Source organism: Merops nubicus, unplaced genomic scaffold (assembly GCF_000691845.1).
Source record: "Merops nubicus isolate BGI_N331 unplaced genomic scaffold, ASM69184v1 scaffold6940, whole genome shotgun sequence".
NCBI lineage: Eukaryota > Metazoa > Chordata > Aves > Coraciiformes > Meropidae > Merops > Merops nubicus.
The window spans coordinates 6,204-30,092 of NW_008580779.1; the positions used below are offsets into that span (position 1 = coordinate 6,204).

Below are 23,889 nucleotides of genomic sequence, written 5' to 3' on the forward strand. Positions count from 1 at the left end.
TTGCAGTTCAATTTGGAGGCATTCTGGTTTGTGCCAGACCTTGGTGACTGGACCATAATTGTCTTGGGTTTGCTTCTTGTTTTGCCAACGTTTCTTTTGCCAATCAGTCCAGCAGTTCAATAAAACCATAATACCTGGAGCCTTTGCAGCACCACTCTCTGCTGCTACCAGATATTTATATTTTTTTTAAATAATATTTTTTTTTTATATAAAAACACCTGCTATTAATATTCCACTGGAGCTCAAAGTGGCTCAGCTTGGGGCAAAGGCACAATTAAAACACCGTGTTTTCTCACAGGACTCTGCATTTATGATTTGTATAACAATAGAAATTTACAGCACCAATCCTTGGGTGGGGTGGGGATGCGTGTAGGAATGAGTCCTTAGAAACCCTGTGCAAGGACTTTCAAGTCTGTTTTTTTTTTCCCCCCATCAGTGTATTTTTTTTTCTCTTTTCTTGTGTCTTCCCTTTCCCTGGAATACTCCAGCTGTGTATCAGCTGACCATGGGCTCCACATCCGTCTCTCTGTCCAACTCATCCTGAATTTCATCTGTGTTTCCTGAGTCACTGCTGGCTACAGAGCTGGGAGATGGAGAATTTCTGTGGAGAAGTTCAGAGAATGGTTTAGACAAAAAAAAAATTAAATAACAGAAGATAAAAAAGGAAATTGGTCACTTTGACTTCTCAAAAACAGTTTAAAATATCCTTTACTAACAGTAAACTTTGTAGTAAATACCAGTAGTAAACTTTAGCAGCCTGTGTGCTGCCTCCTCCTATACAAACATAAGGGCTGCCCTGGGTTTATTGATGGGGACATGGAAACTAAATGCAATGAACATCCTACAGGGACTCCCATCATCCACAACACAGCCTTGAAAACTCAAAAGAAGTTGATCATCTTCTTGTTTTAAGCCAGAATGTGTACTGGGGGCGAGCAAGGGATAAGAAAAATCCCCCATACTAAAGAGTTCTTGCCACATGAGATGATTAAACCTCAAGTTCTCCATATAAGTCCACAGATTTAATTTAGGCTTTTGTTTAAGAGTTCTTGGTCTATGATGTTAAGACTAAACATCATCCAAGTTAAAGATCCCTGGTTTTACCACTAAGTGTTAAATTCTTAGTGGCACTCCTGCATGTAGGACCCTATACACTGTTACAGGGTTCTTTTTAAGACTGACATATGACCCTGAACAAAACAAGATTATCTAAAGGTCAAAGCTTTAGGACAAAATGCTACTATTGCCTTTAAAACAACTTGGCAGGGAACAAGAGCAAAATAAACTCCTGAAACACCTCAGGGAGAAGGGTAATATCTTAGTACCTGTCAGCTGAGCCTTTGATGAGCCTACGACAGGTTTCCATTTGTACATCCAGGCCCCTTTTCATGCTGCACATTTCCATATACTCATGAAGGTGACGATTCATGTCGCTCTTGGCCGTGGCCAGTTCCAGCTGGAAGAAAGAAGAGACAATAAGCAGCCTGAGGCAAGCTTTTATTCTCTTTGTTCTGAAGGTTCTCTCTCCACCAGCTACAGATTTATGCTTACTCAATAGCAGTGCCATACAGAGAATGGTATTTGGAAAAAAATGCCAAGGGTATGTCAAAGGAAAACACCTCTGCATTCTTAGATCCATGGACACTCCACAATCCCTCTGTGTGTGGGCTGGACCAGAACACCCCACGTTTTCCTGCATTAGAAACAACTCACACCATCAGGAACTGCTTCCTCACCTCTATCTGCCCTATTGTTTCTTGATATTCCTTGTCTCTCGTTTTAAAGAAAGACTCTGTTTCGTGGATCAAGTTTCCCAGGTTTTCTTCCTGCAGTGGAAAGGAGGACACAAAGAATTAGCAAGAAGATAACACAGAATTCAGTGCCAGAATGAAAATTTTCTTGTTTAAGCTCACTCAGCAGTGCAGGTTGTTAGGCTCTTTCATGCAACTATTTTTTAAATATATTATTACCCAGGCAAGGCATATTGTGCTTCTGGCATGCCAGGAACACACTTTTGTGCCATGGCTACAGCTTTGTGCACACAAAGATGACGTGTCTGACCAAGGAACCTGCAGGCCAAGGCTCCAGCCATTAAACACAGATACCTTACGTGTGCCAAAGAACCAAAGCCTTGGATAGGATTTTCCTGAACCTTTCACAGTCTGATCACACTTAGGCTGTCAATACTCTCCAGCCAAACTAAACTCTTCCTTCCATGGACCACAGCACTACTTACAGCTCTGCACTGGAACTCTCCTTTTCCCCATTACATATTATTGCTCTGAAGTCCTTTCAGTCTCCATTACCTCACCACCCTCGTGCTCTGCAGACATGATTTCCTACTGAAATTCTTCCCTGAGCTGCTAGTTGAAGCAAGCTGGCTGCTGCTGAAAATGCCACAGGCAGGGACACATGCTGTCCCAAAGGGACATCCTGCCAGACAACAGCTCCCCTCTCATCAGGGCTTTGCAGTGACAGCACAGCCTGGGCTACAAAACACACAGCAGCACTGCTGTCACAGAGACTAAAACAACATCATTGTTCTCTTTCATGTCATAACCCCCCTCCCTTTTCCAGGAGAAAAAGGAGAAGTAATCAATGAGCAGAAATTTAATGCAACTGCACCGATGAGCTTTAATTCTGCTTCCATCCTTTGGCCACCTCTGGGGGAGCTTTATCAGGATGATACCTGGTATCAACGTCAGGCTCCAGCCTATAGCTATGGGAATCATTCCACTTATCCTTTTATATGCAGAAGAGCTTTAAGGAGGAAGGTCATAAAAGAAGGTGGCGAGGGCAGCGCGTAAGAACTTGAAAAGGAATAAAGCCAGTGGAAGGAAGATTCAGGCATGTAAAGCACTGTGTTAAAGACCAGGCACAGACGGAGCACTCTTTATTCTCAATCTCCATCTACAAGCCAAATCTACCCTTTCCTTGTATAATTTTCATTTAGAAGGATTTAAGCTTCTTAAAACCTTTAGAGTTTTTGCACGGAAGGTCTGAGTTCGGCAACACTCCTCTGATAGCTGTACTTATACATGCACACGTGGCTAGATATGCAAATAAACCTGTCACTAATTCCAGCACGTGGCTCCACGTTATCACTCTGCCACTCTCCCTGCTCCAAAGAGGACGTGTGGCTAAGAATGCTGCTTTCTGCAGGCCCAGCACTTCTGAGTAATCTCTGCAGATTCAGAGCACGCCAGATGATGCACGGATGGGAAGATGTAAATTAACACACCCCTGGCAGCCCTCAGGAGACACCTCTGAGAATGCTGCCTCAGCATCTCTGCACTACAGCCACGGTGGAAGCAGGCAGGATTATTTCCCACCTACTGCTGTCGGGCTGCTTGGTAATGAAACACCAGCCTCACGTTGAAGACTAGCTGCACAAAGGCAGAGCTGGTTCAGGAAGCCTCAGGAGGCACTGACTGAGGCTGCAAGCAGCCACTAGCTTACTGTGCTTGGGATCTTAGAATTGTTCTGGTTGGAAAAGACCTTTAAGATCATGGAGTCCAACCCTTCCCCCAGCACTGCCAGGTCCCCACTGACCCGTGTCTCTCAGCACCACATCTCCACGGCTTGGAAACCCCTCCAGGGGTGGGGACTCCACCACTGCCCTGGGCTGTTTCACGTCTGGACAACCATGGCAGGGAAGACATTTCTCCTCAGGTCCAACCTCAACCTCCCCTGGGGCAACTTGAGGCCATTTTCCCCTTGTCTTATACCTGGGAGCAGAGCCTGACCCCCCCCCTGGCTCCAGCCTCCTCCACAGGAGCTGTGCAGAGCCAGAAGGTCTCCCCTGAGCCTCCTTTGCTCCAGGCTCAGCACCCCCAGCTCCCTCAGCTGCTCCTCCCCACACTTGGGCTCTAGACTCTTCCCCAGCTTTGCTGCTTTTCTCTGCCCATGCTCCAGCCCCTCAAGGTCCTTTTTGGAGTGAGTGGTCTAAAACTGAACCCAGTACTTGAGGTGTGACCTCCCCAGTGGCAAGACCAGGGGAATGCACCTTGCCCTGCTCCTGCTGACCATACTAGTGCTCATCCAAGCCAGGATGCTGGTGGTCTTCACCAGGTCACATGCTGGTTCATATTCAGCCAGCTGTTGACCAAAACCCACAACAACCCTTTGCATGACATCTTAAGGATTAAAAGCAGCTATTTATTAACCACCAATGTCAGGAGATTCCTACTGACTGGGAAGATGGAAGCACAAGATTCACAGGTTCAGAAGATCCCAGCCCTACAACCACAGCTCCTTTCTTTGTGCAGGTCTATACATACTTTAACCTCTTCCATGACCATGCTGGGTTTATTCTTCTCCCCACTAGCATAACTGTGCAATGCCATCCCCCACACGATGTGCACTATTTTGACAATTAAAGTGTGGATGATAATCTACAGAGAAAGTGAGATGCTGTGTGGAAGATACAGGGCTTTAGAGAAACAACTGCTTAGGGTGACAGGTTGCATGATGCCCCTGGATCTTTTGACACTCAGTACTTTTAAATACTCAGTTTGAAGGAGCAGAAGAAATGGAGTTTGGCAAATAAACTGATTGTGCAGACTGGAAAGCAACCATAGAGAGAAAGCACTAAAAGGATTTCAAAATCAAAGCAAGTTTGCGTGGCAAACTAGATCACCAGTCACATATCCCAAGGCTCAGATGGCTACAAGAGCAGCTGAGGGACACAGTTTCTGCAGAGAACAGCTTGAGAAAATGAGGGGAAACAAAGTTACCTCTCCTTGGAGGTCAATTGAAGGATTGCAGTTTGTGAAGTCTTCCCAAAGCAGCAATGTTTCCTCGTTCTCCTCCCATGTTAAACTATCACAGTCGTCATCAAAATCAAATGTCTCACGACTGTTAAGAGAAGAGGAAAGGCATTAGTGACAACAACTCCAGCCCCACTCCCTCAGCCCTCTAATTCATCTTCTGGAAAAAAAACCCAAGGGGCTATGAGAACTGAATGAAGGAGACAATGCAGCAGCTGAAAATCCTCACAGTTTTTACAAACAGGCTTTGCCCCTGTCCAAGTCCCTTGTTCCTGGGCTCTTTGCCACCCCAAAGCAGAATAAAAAGATCCTTGTTCTCCTTCCTGGTCCGGGCACACAGTCCAGTGACAACTCCAGCCCCACTCCCTCTAATTCATCTTCTGGGAAAAAAAAAAACCAAGGGGCTATGAGAACTGAATGAAGGAGACAATGCAGCAGCTGAAAATCCTCACAGTTTTTACAAACAGGCTTTGCCCCTGTCCAAGTCCCTTGTTGCTGGGCTCTTTGCCACCCCAAAGCAGAATAAAAAGATCCTTGTTCTCCTTCCTGGTCCGGGCACACAGTCCTGGCTCTGGCCTCCAGATGGTGCTCTGCAGTAGTGTCCCTTGTTTGCAAAACCACAGAAATGTTCTGAACTATTCTTTTTTATACATGGGAACATGAGCCCAAATGCAGTTCGAGGAATTTGACACCACACAGCCACCAGAAGACTCCCTGCTGATTTTCACCTCCAAGTTCAGCCAACGTTTCCCCTGCAGCACTTAAAAACGTGATCTTCCAAAGCAACAACTGTGACATAAAACCAACCCCAAGATGATGTGCAGGTGAGAATAAATGCTTACTGCTGACCTGAACAAAGACACCACTGCAGCCACCTAAAGCTGAGAACACACAGTGGCAAGAGTGACCTTTTCACACTGTTATTTAGCCAAGCCCCTTTAGTGCAGCCAGTTGTGCAATAAAGGAAAGTTTCAGAAGGCTCCTGAGTCCCTTTTGGTTGAACGGCAGCAGGGCAAAAAAACACCAGTAGCTGTTTCTTGTCCTTGTTAAGGAGGTCTGACAAAAATCTGAAATTGCTCCCAGAAACAGCCTGCTAATTTCAGACTGATGCATTTTTATTACTTTAGGTCACTTCCCTTTCAGCAGATAACATCTCGCTGCGGAAGCTGAGTCCAAAACTGTCTTTAGGAGGCTGAAGAGCTTGGCAAAAGAGACAGGCTATTTGTCTGTAACTCAGTATGACTTCAAAAAAATAATTTTAAAAACCCCAGCAAACTTGGATGTCCATGATTGTGCCTTTTGAAATTCAACTCCTTCAATCCAGTGTCTTTTTGCAGAGCTTTCCCTGTCACAGAGCACCAAGTCCTGACTGCTGCTTTCTTCAGACACAAGCTGGTCAATGCTCACTACACTTATACTTTTTACTACCAGACACTTAAAGATTGAGTTCACTACAGATAAACCAAGTTGCTTGCAGTTTCTGTTCATGAGGTAAACTATTCAGCTCTCTGGAAGCTATTATTTTCTACAAATCCCCCAACCCCAGCCATCCTTAGAGATTTACCATCTTCAACAAGCCATGAACACTGTTCTGTGTCCACCCAATTTGTATGTTACAAGATTTCTGCAGTACTTTGTCGTATGTCATAGGATCAGGAGGTAAGATTTTCATTAAAAGCACCAATAAAAACTGGGTATCACAGGATGGGTTTAAAAAAACAAATTAAAAACTCAATGCATAACCTAGTAGCTTAATTTTAGCCTTCTGCTTTTCTATAAAAAGTCCACACTGCTGTCACACTGAATTCTAGCCCTGGAGAAATCAAAAATTTATATTTATTACCCTGAATATTACTAAGGGCCTACAGACATCTAAAACAGGAGTTCTAACAAGAGGAGTTACCTACAAGTCTTGCAAAAAACATGCCCTCCTATATGTGAGATTCAGGCAGAGAGTGACACACAGCCTGAAAACAGAACTTTTGGCAACAGCTGACAACAGCAGAGGAACTAGTGCTCCTCAGAGGGTTTCTCACACACTCCTACTGTCCTGCATTGTGTGGGAAAGTACTGGGAATTCTTCCCTCTGCAGTCACTGCAGAAGCTGGCAGAAAACACCCATATTCAACTGCTAGGAAAGTCAGATCTACGGCGCTTGCTGGGACTTTCCTCTGGCAAAAGCAAACAGCAGAGACCTTCAAAAGCCTCACCAGGCTGTGGCCACCTCCATCATGTCTTGAACAGGAGGAAGAGAACAGCAGGGCACGTTGCCAACCCGCTTCCTGAACTGCTCTGTGTAGCACCAAGGAGCAGAGAGGCTCTTCTCAGCTTCCACAGCTTCCCAAACACTCCAATTTGGGGCAAAGCTTTAGGCAAAATAAATTGCAATACTTCCAGCTCTGGAGATCAGAGCTTTCAGCAAGGCTTGGAATCTAGATGCTGCCATCCTCTGCCTCAGCTGAGCTTCTGGACAGATCCACCACTAACATTTGTTGACACCTCAGTTAAAAAACCCATGAGAAACTGGGTTTTTTATAAACTACAGATGTTTATATCTACTTTTGAACTTGTTGACACCACAGCTGAAAAACCCATGTGAAATACTACAGATGTTTATATCTACTTTTGAACAGTGACCTTGCCAAATCCCATCCAGCCCAAACAACAGCAAAGATCTTTCCAAAACTCTACAAATCTAATATCCAGCAAAACATACAGAGCAGACTCAGCTTTTGTACTGGGTTGTTTTGGGGTTTTTCTTATGTTCCTTCTTTTGCTACTGTTACAACCACATAAAACCATCTGGTTTTACTACTGTATTTTTGTATTCTCTAAAATACCTCCTGCTTAAGGGAGGAATAAAAATCATTTCCTCAATTTTATTTCAGTTTACAGAATTAAACCTTTGAGCGTGTACCACCCTGGCAGCTCAGGTTCAACTCGGAGCGAGCGGCGCGTGGGAAAAGAAAACAAAAACACCGAAAGCATACAAAAATAGTGAGTTCTGGGATGAAGTCTGCACTTGGGAATAACTCTTCCCCACGATACTCACAGCTGATTAAACATACGCTTCATTTCATCTGTGATGTTCAGAGAACAGCTGACCTCATCATCAGAGAACCGACCATTGTCCCCATCCTGCTCCGAGAGGTCGTCGTCAGATGTGAGCTTGCGTTCCTTCTTCTTGGAAGCCACCTTAATTGGAGAGAAGAGCAGTAACTAGAAGGTTCAACTGAGGTGCTGTGCCATGAAGGGCAGAAATAAAGAAGGAGAACCGTTAGGTTTGAGTGAATACGACTGTTCATCAGTTCCCAGGCAACTGAGGGGTTGCTTGTATTCGAGACAGGAGTCGCATCTGCTAATGAGTGGTGAGCACAGAGCACGAGGAAGCAGTTCAGAACGGCGAAGAGCAAAGCAAGCTGCAGGCTGCCAGCCCCCTACAGGTGTTCACCTGCTCACCCACACCAGCCTAGGATCTACCAGAGAACATGCAGAGGTTAGGAGGACACGGGGCCGAAGCGTAAGCTGGCAGGAGTGCCCAGGCAGCAGGCTCCAGAGCAATGACAGAACTCTCCCTCTCCTGCCACCACCACAGGCTGTTGCTCCCAGCCTTGAGCCACCACAAAAGAGTAGAAGGGAAGCCTTTCTAGACAGCCTTTCTTTCAGGGTCGTTCCCACCCCGTCAGCAGAGGCAGGCTGCTCCTCTTCAGGTTGACAGAAGGGTTAACTGAACCCTGAAAACGCCTGGACAGCCTCTGAGAAGGGAAGTTCACAGACGTGCAGAGAACTCAAGGGATACCCCTGCAAAGGGCACAGAGGATCACCTCCTCCTCTGAGGGCTGTGAACATCAAAGATACTTACAGATGGTGCCACAGAGTCACACACAGACTGCCCCCAACCTACTGTAGTTTTTTCCTCTACTTGGCATATAAGCCATCCCTTATTTGTGCTGTTCTCCACAACGACCATTTTAACCACTGCATGCTTGGCCAACAGTCCTTTGAGCAGAAGGACACAGCAGTTCTACTCAAAGACCAGAAGGAACCACCAGCACAACACAATGGCTCAACAATTGCCTCCAAAAAGGAGGTTTGAGTCTTTTGGGATACATAAGGGAAAAAAAACCCAACCCTCAAATGTTTAGGCAACTTCACTGTAGCCAGAAAGCACAACCAGGAGGGACCACAAAGACCTTTTACAGTGGTTTTGTAGAGCATTTAGCATTGGTATTGCTACACAGAGAAACATCAGACTCACTGAAAGACTGTACAAGACACGTTTAGATCCAACTGGAAGGAAGCTGGGTTAATCACAGTTAAAGCTGCAGTTATGACAGAGACCAACTGCACGGGGGGTTGGAGGTTAGCTCCACGCAGAGCTGGAACTGCTTCCTTTTGGAGCACGTTAAAGGACTTTCCTACTAGCACCAGAGAGCCACGGGGGCTCAGGGAAAGCAACTGGAGTTTCTAGTCTCATAAAGCAGTCACAGCTCACCACCACAGAAGCATTATTTCTGGCTGTGGAGCTTGAGCCAGAAATAAGAACACTCAGGTGACAGTTCTACCAGCTTCAAACCTCACCTGTGAGGTGAACAGATGTGAGGAAGCCATTTACACAAACCTAGACCCTCTCATGCTTTGTTTTTTTTCCCCCTGCATTCATTGTAGACTAGCATCAGCTTGTCTGAAAGGTTATCCTAAGACTTCTTATTTTTAAACTCTCTAAATGTTGTGCTCCTAGCCCTAGAGCAGCTTCTGCAGAAGAGAGCCACACTTCAAGACTGAGAAAGAAGAAAACACGTCTGCAGAGAGAAATTTCCAGAAAAGGCAAACGACTTGGACCACACTGAACGCTGCTCCCTCTTGTCCCCTCACTTCTCCTCCTACATTCTGGAAAATTCATGGCCTAATCACCTGGAATATCTTGGAAACGTCTTCCGAGTTGCGCTGCTGCGCGACATCGCACAGCTTGGCTGTGATATCGATTCGCCGGCAGATGTCCATGTCCACCTTCATGGCCTTTTCTTGGATCTTTGTGTCCAGGTCTGTCATGGGCTGCAGGAAGGACAGTAGTGATTATCTTCTATTATTATACAGTTCAGGAAAGAAGAGATACCCCACAGTATCTCTCTAACCCCAGGGTATATTATTCTTAGGCAATATTACATCTTTTCCTTGGAGAGACAGTACATGGACAAGCTAAATAGACCAGGCAGCTAACAAGTCATATTCAGAGCCAATTCTAAGCAAATTTCAACTCAGAGTAATTGGCCATCAAAAAAACCCTACACCCACCCCAAAACAACTGCTACATGTGGCAACAGGAAACTTCTATGCTTCGATAACACTTTAAAAAGGGGGAGAAAAACCCCTGTTGAGCACATGCAGAATAGAATGATAGCTAAAACCTGGTGAGTATGCAACAATTTCCCCCCCTTTTCAGACAGAAAAACTTGGCCTGTAAGAAGTGGCTTTTAAAACAGAACCCAGGCTACTCAGCAACTTCATATGTACCCTGAAAAGGGACAATCCAGAGTGGATCTGAAGAGATCCATGAAAGCTGGTGACACAGAAAATACTCCTCATTGGCATGAACTTAGCCTCCCACCTAGCAAAAACCCTACATGAAAAATATCTTATCTTGCTTCACTCTGGGCAGTAATTAGTAAATAAGAGACACTCCCACTCAGCCAGTACAGCTGGCTCCTTCTGAAGAAACATTCCACAAAAAGGATATTTTCTAGCCCAAAGGAGACTTGCTCTGCCAGAAAGTACCACTTCAGTGGCTTGGCAAGGCTTCCACTTTGACCAGAAAAGCAGAAAAACTCTTTACAGACCATTCTTAAATATCAAATCCCCTTTCCACGAGCAAAGTTTTGGGGTTTATGGAAAATTTTTAGTCTTTTTTTAAAAATAATATTAGACAGAGTTCTTCTCCAGCCCCTGTCAACCATCTTTGGACAAGTCAGAGATTTTTGTTTTCCAAACACACTGAGAAAAAGAAATCTGTAAATACTGACACACTCTAAACCATCTTACCAACTGAATCCCTACCAGGGATTCTTACCCACAGGAAGGCAAGAGCCACATGCCAACATTTTGCACTTCTCTGCTCTAAATATTTACACAGTGGGATTCAAAACAAGCATTCTCACTACTTCCCTTGGTCTCTCTTCTTCCTTCCAGACTCTGCAAAGCCCAAGCCACACTTTCTCTCAAGTGGAGGAGGATGTTTGCATTCACCACCACCCTTTTTGTACACACTGAGCTTCATTTCTTCCTCAGCAAAAAACTCATCCCAGTGATACAGCCCTACCAAGCTTCTCCTTTTCACACTGCCTCTAACCAAGCATGCCTATTCTCAATTAAACACCAAAAGAAGAGACAGCTAATTGCCAAATTTCACGTGAACACATCTAGTGGCCCTGAGAGAATGTATTTGACACCAGGGAGCAGGTTCTGCAAGCCTATATAAAGACAGAAGGAGGCAGTTCTATGCAAAATTACAGAATAAATGAGCATAATAGGACATATTCATTAGACAACTGGCATCAGCACCACTTCAGCCTTTCAGAGAAAGGCAACCCACTGAACTTTTGCCTGGCTTATCTTTCTAGATATCTGCATGAGGACATGCTCTCAGTAAGTCTAAACATAAGCAGATTACCCAGTCACAGGCTAAGAGATCCCCCAGCTTTGAAGGGAAGTCAATATCTAATGAGACATGAAGAAATTCCTGAGAAAACAAGCTTGTTTGTTTGTTTTTTATAAATTTAGGTCAAAGCAGCACTGGAAACAAAGCCAGATACCTGAACCAGTAACCCTGGGTTGACCTCTTCAGAACTTTCACAAAGGGAGCTGGGAAACATATCGTGTGTTCTTTTTTGGAATAGGACCTTCTTGACTGATTCAGAGCAAAATCCCACAGAACAGAACGTGGTGCTGCATGGTGATGAACCCCTTACCCTGACCTGGGAGTTCTCCAGCACTTTTTTTTCCAGGGCTGCCAATCTCCACTGCCAGTTGTGGAGAACTGGGAAGGGAGGGAAGAGTCCAGGTCATGGGCTAAGCAGCAAGTTAATGCATCTCTACACAGACCAGACAGGAAGCAGGGGGAAGGGTGATCTGTCTGATGCATTAGATCATCAAGGCAGCCATAATGCTAACTACAAAGCAGCACTCACTAGGACCATACCCTTTTTATGAATGAAGCCATTTGCATGACACACACACTTCACAAAGCCAGTGGGAGTTGGCCACTCTGCTCTCCAGTGTACTTACATCACTCATCAGACCCTTAAAGACCACAAGTTCTGCTTTCAGCCTTTCAATCTTTTCATTTAACTCCTCCTGGAGAGCTTCAGCTTCCTGTGCCTCCTGAAAGAGAAAGCACAACAAGAGCTAAGAGGTAAGAGGCCAACAAAGGCTTAACCTGAGCAGGGCTGATAAGGCACCTTATCACCAGCCCCACATTTCACCGTCAGAAACTTCAGCACCTTCCTGCTTCAGCTTCCAAGCATTTACACTATCCTCTAGCCTACAGCCATGCAGTCAGCTGCTCTAGCTACAGGAGTTTTTCAATTAAAATAAAATTCAAAGGATTACTAGCATAATAAAAGGTGCAGAGAAAACCCACAGCTCTCAATACTACTCAGACCTTACCTCTCGCAAGGTTTCTACCATAGATTCCAGACTCATTCTTCTTGTCAGTTCCTCTTCCCATCTGAAAGACAAGATTTGCAGGCAAAGTGTTAACTATGCAGAAAAGTGAATTCTTTTCCCCCAAATCACAAGTCTTCTGATGTCTGGGGGATGACGACGGTGATGACAGTGACTTGAAATGTAAAGCAGATGGTCCTCCTCACTTGCACACCCCCAAACCAGTTGAGTTTTGAAGAGGATAAAAGCTAAATCTGCTTTCATTTGGATCAGGACTCTTCCTGTGCAACCTATGGGTGCAAAGAAGCTGGGAAATTTTCAGTGCAAAAAGAATCAGTTGAAGGCCAGTTATCTGAATCAGCACTCTGACTATTCATCTGTTCAGTCCAACCAGTTCATATATTTACGTGCCTTCTGCATCAAAACCCTCAATGATCTACATCCCTCAGACATTTCCCAGCACTACAGCTGCAAGGAGGGTACTCAGGCAAGTGTCCCTGAACTCAGGCTCTACACACTCACAGTGCTGAACGGGTAGAAGAAAAGGAATTACATCTGCAAACCATGTAATTAAACCTCCTACTACAGGCACCGTTATGTTTGAGTTCATTATTGGATTAAGGGTACAACTATCTGGCAGTTCCTCTTCTTAGAGCACTGAAAGCCTTTAAAGAGCAAAAAATCAGTATTTGACAATACTAACTGGAGAGCCAAGAGTCTCAAAAACCTGAGGATACCCATTCATACCCATGGGCAGGGTTTGAGTTTGGGGCAGGGAGGGAGGAAGTAAAACGTGTGGCAGTAATGCCACATCAGATTTGCCCAGTCTCTTTTAACAACAGGAATTACACCCCAGCAAAGAAACTTTAGATACATGATTAAAACCATTCCTTTTGAGCCTAATCTCCCAGTATCACCACGACCATTTCTGTTGCCACTGATATTTTAACTGAAAATGGCAAACCACGGGCCCAGAAATCTATTCAATCAAGGCTTTTTTGGAAATACAAGGTTAAATCTGCTAAAACACAGTTTCATCCTATTTCCAAATCCACAGAGAAAGGTGGTGATGGCTCAACGTCAAGATACTCCCACTGAGGCAGTGATTTGCTGCATATCCAACCCCCTGCTACTCAACACCCCTCTGCACTCCAGGCACACACTTAACCCCACCCAGGATGGAAGCCAGGGCAGATTGTTTCAGCAGAATGGGTGCAGGCAGCCACTGTGCTGGTGCTGGTTGGTGTCTTCAGAGGCGCCTGGACAGGTTACATCTGAATGCAGCAGCAGCTTGGAGGTGACATGCTGGCTACAGCTGCTCTTTCCTGCCATCGTGGTGCAGGAATAGCCAACATAATGTTGGGTGAATGCTCCACTGTACAGCTGAAGTTTGATTTCTGCAGGAAGGCTTGCTGTGCAGCTTTTTACCAGCAACGATTTACTGCCAAGCAGAGTAAAATATTTAGGCTGATATTTGCATTTGTCATCAAATATTTTAGGTCTTATTTCCATACCCTCTTTGTTTCACGACTTCTAATTCCATGTACATGTCTATAAAAATAGCAACTGCGTTATTCAGGTTTTAACATTAAAGTCAAGGAGGTGAAATTAATTAAAGCAGTCATTATATTTGCAATCTGTAAGATGGTCTCCTTCTGTTACAGGAGGAGTGTTGCATGGCTTTAATCATTCCTCCTGGTCTTTCTGCCAGCAGGCTGTCATTTAGGGATGGAAGTCAAGCAGACACTGCAAAAATTGATATGCTGCTTCTCAAGGTTTTAACTGTTGAAATGAGGAACACTGGCTGCGTCCAGGGCATCCTGCTGGATTATTTGCATCCCCACAGTGCACTGGGCATTCTGCAGAGAAAAAGAAAACCCCAAGCCTTTTCTTTTTGGAAAAGGTATCTGTGTATTTTTACCCACTCTGCCAAAAGCTAGCAGAAGGGATTAGCATTCCTCCCCAGCAGCTCAGCCATTCTGGGCAGCTGCCAAAATGACGAAGCCTCAAGTCTGCTCAGCTCAACCTTCCTCATCCTGCAGAAATTCCAGCAGTTCCATTCCTTTGCTGTGTGCCAGTGAAAAGTGCCTTTTGCAAAGCAGTGATTTACAGCCCCTAATTCCCTCCCATCAACAGATGATGTCTCTGAGAGAAGAGGAAAAGGATGCCACCTTTCACACACATACACACCCTCCCCACAATTTGTGTTTCTCTTAATTACAGGGACAGTAAAACAGTCGGGTAGTTTTTAACCAAAAAGTTCATGTCTAACAGAAGGACATTTACACTCGACTGGTAACAAGGGTCCTGCTATCCACTAATATCACGTTCTTAACCTCACAGCACATTTCTCCCACCCACCACCAAGCTGATTAACCTCATTTAACAGCTAAAAATGCCAATCTTGCTTTTTCCCTCACACTTGAACCTCGGGAGACTGTTTGTATTGGAGAGAGGAAGGAGAGGATGACAATGGGGCAGAGGATTAATTCTCCATTTAAACTTTCAAGGAAGTGAGACAATAGGAAGCTTGCTCATTCATACCATCATCCTGCATTTGCTCTAACACACCAGACTTTAAAAGGGACCTTGGCAGCTGTGCTGCTACACTCCAACACAGTGGTGAGGAGTCAGCAGGCACTGAGATGATGTTCATCATGGCTCCAGCATCTTTAACATCCCACACACCCTAAATTATTCTCCCAGTAATCAATCTCTTTCTCTTCAGTTACCACCTCCGACTTAGTCTTCCCCAAGTCTGCACCCCAGCAGGCTGTGGATGGCCTCTGCTTCTTAGCAAACAGAACTGGTGATGCCAACATGCAGCCTAAAATGTCAACAAGAGGACCAAAGCCTGGTGCTCCCTTCATCTCCAGGAGCAGGGAACCACCTCCCCAGCACAAAGCAGAGCTGGATAACAGAGGAGAAGCAGTGGCAGGTCTGACGAGGACTGCAATACCCAGAAGGGAAATGGCTCTACACACTACAGGCTAAAAATCCAGCAGTCTTCACAGATTTGCTGCAGGATATTAACTCACCAGCTGCCCCTGCTGCTCTCAAATATGCTTATTCCTTGGCTCAGATGCATCAATTTCTATGATTTCCAGCTGCAGTCAAAAAAATCTTTTTCCTGACCCAGAAAGGCAAACGTTGCCATTTAAATCTACCAGACCTCAGGGTTTCTTATTATATTTTCAGTTATTTCTTTAAAACAAATCTTCAGCAATATGAATTTCAAATCTAACCAAGCTGTTTTCCTTCTTTCTCACCTTCCAAAGATGTTTTCATTCCAACCACCACCTCCCCACCAGTAAAATAAAGGGCTAGCCTGAATTTTTGAAGCAATGGATCTACTCCCCTTTCACCAGATGTGACACATTACATTCCAGTGACGTTCAGTCACTGCAGCTCCAGGCCCCAAACTACTTCTGCAGTCGTGTCTCACATAGCTTAGAGGAGAACAAAGGATGCTGGCTTTCTTTAACGGGAACAGCTACATTACAAGGCTATTAGACAAACAAAACACACGAGGAGTCAGCGAGGATTAACATTGCTCAAAGCAGTGTTCTCGTAAAGCTGAGTCACACCACAAACTTCTGTGTTTCCTTTGAAACTGGAAGAGTAGCCAGCAGTTCACCCAGCTCAGCATCTTCTCCTGTACCAGAGAAAGCCAATGGAGACATCTCAACACCTGGATAATGTCCCTTAAAAGCTTCTCTACGTTTTCAAGGCTTACTGGAACTAAGCTAAGCAGTCTATGGTGACATCAGCTGCAATCTACCCTCCCACTCCCTGCATACCTGCACACTCCAGCAGCTTCCTTTCTTCTCTCCCAGCATCAACAAGTCAAGTTTAGGAATACTGACCAGTGAAGAAGACCCACAGCAGCAGATTCACAAAACTTCTTCAGAACAGAAAGTGACTTTGAGAGAAATTTGCCTTTCCAAATCTTTTTTCAGTAATTTTCTCTTACAAACCCAGGGTTTTCAGATATATTATTTAGACAGCAACCAATGTGCTTACAAACTATGCCAGATATAAATCTACTGTTTTCAATATGTTTTTGCTCAAGGCATAAAAGCACGAGGAGCCCAGCTGAGAATTAATGATGCCTGATGGTATCAAATGCACTATTTCTTTCATTAAAAATATCCCTCCCTCAAGGAAGCAAATACTCCTCCAATAACATTTAATGACAATGCATTCTTTCCATAAGAAACAGTCTTTAGGAAGAAAAGATTCTGCTTCTTGGTAGTTTTATAAGAGTCATGCAGAGAAAAAAACCCATCAAACAGAACAGAAAACATCTGCAGTGGTGACAACCTCTCCTTGACATTCTCTCAGGTACCGACTCGTTTTCCTCTGTTTTATTTTTGGAGTGTTTTCCCATCAGTTTATGGAGAGAAAAGCAGTAACAGAAAGGAAAACCCAACATTTCAAGTGCTTAAGTCCACAACAGGAAACAAAAGTGCTAGTTTGAACAATGACCATAAAATGCTCACAAAAATATTAACAGTTAATGATTCCTGAACACATAAACATACTGAAGGGATGAGCTGTCAGGGACCAGCACAGTTGTTTTCTTTCTGGCATGCTAAGACACCACTATTCCATTTTTGGCACAAGATGCACCCAGCCTGGCTCATCTGTTGGCCATGAAACATCTCAGATGCACTCTCTGATGTACCACACCTGCAAGAAGATGGAAGAAACCACCCATGCCATGGCAGGACCGGGTAATTACACGCTCGGCGCTGCCGTCACAGGTTTAGAGACACCTCTTTGGGCTCCTGCTCCTTTGTGGCTTCTTCTCCTGCGTGGTGGGATCTTTCAGACGCCCATGGGTTGTTTACAGGAGCATAAGGAGCTGCTCACCACCCCTGGCACGAGATTTAACACTTACCCTGTGCCAGCCCAACCGATTTAATCGCCCCGCATTACTCACGGTCATTACGCGCTGCCTCTCGCTGTGGGTCTGCACCAACATGCCCACTAATCCCTTCTTCAACACCTAGATAATAACTATCTACACTACAGTTTATAACTCTGGTTATTAGACACTTGATTTCATTCAAATTGACTTAACGGCCCGTCAGATGTACAAACTTTAATTCCCACACAAGAGGATCCAACAAGAGCCTAATCCGGTAATCGGCCAAGAGAGAGATTTGGGCAGGGCAGGCTGGTTGAGAAAAGCATACTGTGGTCATTTGGGGTATGAAAGAAAAGTCTTGGCCTTCAAGTATTTCTGGACAGATGTAGAAGGACCTTCAGTGGATTCTGGTTCAGCACCAGTCTCTCTTTAACCATCTGCAATGGTGTTTCTCAGTGGGGAGCAGGACTTCCATTCACCATCTCACCAAACCATTCCTGGTACCAGAAGGCAGTTGGCTACTGCAAACACAAATAGCAGCCTGGGTGTTCTCATGCAGCTCCAAAAAACTGGACTGTGCCAGATGGATTTCATAAAAAAAAATATTCTATGAAGCCTTCTGTATTTTGTTAAGCAAAAAAACCCCAACAAACACCACATCATTCTCTCTGCTTTTAGAACCCTTGCTCAAGAGATCGTTTTCCTCTCCGGCTTTAGTTTAGCACTAAATTAGATAGAAGGCTGCATTAAGCAATTAGCTTATTCACCAATGCTACCTCTTGTTTAAGTGAGCATTTTTAAGATGCTTTAACATAGGGATTCTTCCAGATTAGCCCAAGCACAGACCGTTTTGATCCCACATGCCCTGGCTTCTCACTGAAGCAAATTAAATGTTAGTTGATGGGCTCCGTGGGTAACGTATTAATTTAACGTGGACGCCTGATTCCATTAAAGCCTGGCTGTAACACAACAGCAGCAGCACTCCTGAATGAAGTCATGGCTTTTGCCTGTTGCAAGCAACATTCTCTCCACAGCATCTCTTTGCTAGAAGCCACTCATGGCAGCATCAAATTTCCCAAACGTCCGAGCAATGGGGGAGTTTGTATCCTTGAACCTCTAGCAATGGTCTAGATGACACAGGTAAAACTGCTGCCTAGCAGAACTTGTACCTTTGGCACTGTTAATATTTGGGTGTTTCATTATGAAGGAGAGGTTAATATTAAAGTTCTGTTCTAGACATGTGCTCAGCTTAAAACAGCAGAGAGACCTTTGAACAGCAGCAAGTGCTTGTGAAGAGAATTACTAAAAGGAGTTACTATACAGAAAAACATTGCATAATTATGCCTCCTGATTACACTCGCCTGCAAAGATGCTCCAGCCTGTTACTGGAACCACAATAAAAATCATCTGTGAGTTCATGTGTGTTTTGTTCCTGACCACACGAGGTGTTTAAACAAAAGCCATGCATAATGTCACAGGAGTTCAACAGCTTCAGGTAGGAGCAGCCGCCGTGCCTGCATTCCTTTAGAAAGAAAATTATGGTGCTTTTAATACATTGGGAGAATCTACATATAATTGTGCAATATTCACAGCAACATTAAACACATTTTAAGCTACAGGTCATACTCTCCCCTGTATGACTTATTCTTGCAAACAACCCTGCACTAAATAAGGGCCAGTTTTAAATTCAAGATGTCTTCAGACAAGCTTTGGATGTCTCCTTTTGTACTTGCACCCAGCCCCAAACACAAAAGTCCATTAACAAAGACACAAGATCCTTATTCAAGCTAGGTGGGACGCAGAGGGTGAGGCTGCTGCTGGGTGTTTTCACAACAGATCTCCTGTCCTTGCACAGGGCTTTGCAGGATGCAAAAGTACCAAGTGTGAACTTCAGTTATTTTCAACCTCATGGCTAAATAAGTGAAGAAAAAAAAATCCTTGAAAGTCTTCCTTTTATCTGTGCATGTACAGATATTAATGCTGGTAGTCTACTTCTACATCACACAGAAACAAATTCACTTGAAATACTGCTGCCTGAAAAGAAAGAATGTTTTTTCTTTTTCTTCACTGTAGGTAGATTGAGAAATAGGGTAAAACAGATAAAACCATGAGCTCACTGCTGCCCAGCTTCCACTTTAAGCAAGACCAAGTTCAGAGAACCATCTTCCCCCATCACTTAACTGCTCTGGATTGAAGGACTTGGATTCAGCTCGCTCTCAGAACATGGGAGTGTTGGAGCTCTGAGCTGAACAAGTGCCATGCAACAGTCTTTTAATTTCCCTCATGTTTAAAAGCTAATCAGCACCCTGGCTTATAAACCATTTAGCAGGAGAGACTCCAGAACTTCTGCACATTAGTAAATTACCTGAACTGGAAAGAAAAGTTTTGTACAGTTTCCTCTTTTCCTAGGTACTGTCCACTCTTTGCTTCTCTAAACCCATTTCATGTTCTCCTGGAGAGAGATCAGGCCCACGACAACATATCCCAACCCTGTCTCTCATGCAGCTACAAATGGTTTTAAATATGGTTAAGTCTGGCAGAAGTCTTCAAATCCCTAACTCCTCCCAGTGAGGGCCAGGAGCACACCCTCCTGAAAGGAGCCCCATCAGGTCATTCTGTTCAGTGTGTCATGCAAGCTCATGGCATCTTTACATTTCTGCCTGGCTCTTCTGCTACTCTCCCTCATCTCAAGCACAAGGACCATTTCATCTTCTCCTGAAGAGAGAGATCAGGCCCACAACAACATATCCCAACCCTGCATATCACTGACCTGCCTCTCATGCAGCTACAAATGGTTTTAAATATGGTTAAGTCTGGCAGAAGTCTTCAAATCCCTAACTCCTCCCAGTGAGGGCCAGGAGCACACCCTCCTGAAAGGAGCCCCATCAGGTCATTCTGTTCAGTGTGTCATGCAAGCTCATGGCATCTTTACATTTCTGCCTGGCTCTTCTGCTACTCTCCCTCATCTCAAGCACAAGGAAATTGTCACTGCTTTGGAGGAACAGCTTTTACAGTCTAGGGAGTGAAACCACAAAAGGCCTCTGTGTATTCAATACACTATCCACACTCTAGAACTGGAGTACAACTAAAAATCACATTTTACCACTAGTGTCCTCCACACCTTGAACCACTGTGGATCCCAACACAGGAACACAACCGTTTCCTTCAGAAAAGTGATTTCTGGTTAGTCATAATCTGCTCTGGCTGATAAGAAACCATCTGATGGCAAGCTCTTGGAGCAAGGCTCATGATGTCATTTGTGACAAGATAACCAACACCTAAGCTAAACTAAACACTGCCTTCTGTATCCTCCTCTATGTTTGCCAGAGTGTCAGGACTGACTTATACACTTGTGCCCAACCCATCCCAGCAACCACAAACACAAGAAATAATAACAGCCCAGGCTGTTTCCTCCTCAGCACAGCGTGGTGGGCACTGACAGGCTGCCCCAAAGTCTGCAGGCAGGATCCACACCACTTGTACTCAGCACCAGCAACTCCTGTTTCATTTTTCACTCCTGGCTGAACAAATATGCCTTCCATTTTCCAGTGCAGTGAAGGAAAAGCAGAGAGAGAGCAAGGCAAGGACAAGTGTCTGCCATGAGAAAAACACCCATAACTCAAGACTAGGCAAAGACTTAAGAAATGGGGAAGAGGACAATATGCAACACAAGAGGAGCTGCTCAAAAGCCTATTTCTAAGAAGTTCTCACTGCAAAAAGGAAATATTATGAACTTTAAGCTTCCAATGACTGAGATCAGCTCTTAAGTTTTATTGGGGCAGCCTTACAGTGATCAGAAACACATCCTAGGCACATGAGCTGCAAAGGAATTCAATTAGCTATGATATCAACCTCTAGCAAGCTGCTCTTTGGCACTAAGACACACAGCTACTGTGGCCTACACCAAGAGATACTCAATTCCTCCAATTAGTCTGAATTCAGCAGACTGCTGGGGAGCAGGACACATCTCTGGGCTTCCAAGATACCCACAGTGACATTTTATTCTGAAAGGAAACGTCGGAGAGACAGTTTGGTTGACAACTGAGCTCTGATTCCAGGAATACGATACAGCCCACGCATGGCATAGTAAATATGATTAGATCTAACCACCAAATATCTCCTAAAATTCATACCCAAACACCCATTTGACACAGATCAATACAGCATGACACTTTTGGCAAGATGAGAATCAGAGCACTGCAGTTTGGGCTTCTCTTTAGCTCAACTGTGCAGAATTAAGTCATCTTTGTAAATATTTTATAGTAGCCTAGGTAGCTACTACATCAGCCTTCCTGGGACAATGCTCAAGTTCTCAATTCTCCTCCTCTTGTAGCAGTTAAATGCAAGGAATTTCCCCCATTTTGTAGGTATATCCGCTTATTTTTTTTCCTTTCTCTCTCTACATATTTCTGTTAACAATAAAAAGGAAATTGAAGAAGTTAGACACATCCTGATTTCCCAGTACAGGAGGCCAACATCACATTTCCACAGCAGTTTCCCATGCTGCTGTCCTTATTTACCTCTGATGGCTCTCTGGTGCTGATGGACACTCATCCATCGTGCCAGCAACACACCAATGAGCACCATTACAAATCAAACAGGAAAAGGAGAACTCCAGCAACTAATACAACTGGGAAGAAATCCCATTTCTATAGAGATGACACCAGCAGTCTCACAAGCCATGGCACTACACCCTCAGTGTTAGCTCACAGGCTGTGTTCCTATCAGCCCTGTCTGGTCAAAATTGAGTTTTGCTTCTTGTTTTTCTAGAAAATAGCAGCACTGTGCTGAGTTCTACACGTGAGGATGGCAAAGCCTTATCTCATTTGTTGCTGAGGGGTACAGGAGAGCTCAGTGTACTCCAGGCTTGCAGAAGACAACTGCAAGCACAGCTTATGAAACAGCCGAGGCAAAGAACATTACATTCCTGTAAAACTGTTGTCATAACTGCAGATAAAGTAATTACCTGTTTCAAAATGAGTCAGAGTAAGCTGAAAAAGAGAGGATTACATTGCCGGATAGTGCTGCTAGCTACGAGTTAATTATCAAATACTCAATTCCCATGTAAGGGAATCTCAAGCAAACACAAGTACCACAAACCTCATGCATTAAAGGCAGTCAATCATGTAGAAACATTTATTTTACAACTCTGCCTATCAACAGGCTGCAGTTTATGGTATTGGGTACGTCACACATTCAGGTGTTTTGTCCTAACCCTTTGGCACAGGCCTATACATATAAAACTGCAGTGGAATTTATCCAGGTAAACTCACTACTCCTAACCACAGCCTCTGAAGAAAATATTACCAGAATGAAGTGACAGATGCTACAAAGCTTAAAAAAAACCTATGAGCTTGAAGAAAAGTATTGATTTTTTAAAAAAAACAAACAACTTTGTTTTTTTCTCTTCCTGCAAAAGTAAAAAGCTGCCCTTTATTCTCTGCTCCTTCTGGGAAACTGCTTTATGTTTATCTACCCACCTCAGGCATGGCAGGGGGGTTAAATTTCATTATGTGGGTCTGCCACAGATACGTACAAGCATCTCTGAACAAATGAGAAGCAGAAGTTGGACATCTTGAAGTCGTTTTTTTTGCTAACCCTGCAAGAGCAGGGCAGGAAACAGTAGCCCATCCACTGCTTTTAAACGGCGCTGCAATTATTCATCCTCTCAAATTGTTTCAGTCAACATACAGAAATAGCCTGGTCCAAGTGCTAATTTGAGAAACTTGTAGAACTGCAGTTTCCTGCACTGAAAAGGTCAAAACAAACTTCCAGAGCCCCTGCCCAGACAAAGGGGAGTCTGGACGAGGAGGGCGAGCTGCGGAACACAGCGCGTTATTATCCCAGTGTCCCAGGGAAGCCATGTGATGCCTTTGGACAGCACATCTCCAACATCCACATCATTACTGCAATAAATACAGGCTAGGGGAGAACAGAACGGAGTGAGAAAAATGCTTTCTGCAAATTGGAAGTGGGGTTGTTTATAAGGGAGTTACCAGCAATACTGCAGCGCTCGGTTTCAGCAACGAAACTGCACGATGAAAAGGGATTATTATAACTGACTCATGGAATAATCACAGAAAAATCCATCCATTGTTTAGGGAAACTTAAAAATTGCTTCATGCTCTTCATTTAATCAAATGGATTTAAAGAGCAGAAGATAGGCACCAGCACGCTTGCCCCAGAAGCTGAAGTTTCACTGGCTTAAAAAGGGGAAAAAAAGAGAAAGAAATTCAAAATCAATCTTATTCCAGGTCTTCAATACAGTTTTAATAGTTTGCTAAGATGGGAGACTACTAACTGACTTTAGAATAAAACCACATCATTGTAAACTGCACACGTTAAGCAAATATTTATACTAAATAAAAGCTTTCTGCAGCCTGCCACAATTTTCAACTCTCATCCTCCAGGCTAAAAATTTAACTAGTGATCTGACCTTGATACACTGTTGTTGCTAAAATAGGGGGGGCCCACCCTGTTTCTCTTCTCCTAGCACCCTCACTTCAAACTCTTAGTCCTTCACCTCCACTTCAGAACATTAATTGTAGAAGAGAAATAAAAAATAGCCAATTAATAAACCTCTCAGGT

At 44.2% G+C, this 23,889-nt stretch overlaps 1 protein-coding gene across 1 annotated transcript; it reads right to left on the reverse strand.

The window, feature by feature from the left end:
• Window positions 1-395: 395 nt before the first annotated feature.
• On the reverse strand, window positions 396-12,488 carry IFFO2 (intermediate filament family orphan 2). Its single transcript, XM_008938677.1, has 8 exons — window positions 12,432-12,488; window positions 12,051-12,146; window positions 9,684-9,824; window positions 7,822-7,964; window positions 4,737-4,857; window positions 1,737-1,826; window positions 1,326-1,456; window positions 396-601 (listed from the first exon to the last, which is right to left on the reverse strand). The coding sequence occupies exons 1-8, from the start codon at window positions 12,465-12,467 to the stop codon at window positions 496-498; spliced, it is 864 nt and encodes a 287-aa protein (XP_008936925.1). The 5' UTR covers window positions 12,468-12,488; the 3' UTR covers window positions 396-495.
• Window positions 12,489-23,889: the final 11,401 nt, after the last annotated feature.

Bases quoted from the DNA above. Each gene is read 5' to 3' on its own strand.
- IFFO2 (XM_008938677.1), bottom strand. From the start codon at position 12,467: ATGAGTCTGGAATCTATGGTAGAAACCTTGCGAGAG. The intron at 12,147-12,431 runs GTAAGGTCTGAG...TTTCTCTTTCAG, and splicing joins TGGTAGAAACCTTGCGAGAG to GAGGCACAGGAAGCTGAAGC. The intron at 1,457-1,736 runs GTGAGGAAGCAG...TCTTTCTTCCAG, and splicing joins AAACAATAGGGCAGATAGAG to CTGGAACTGGCCACGGCCAA.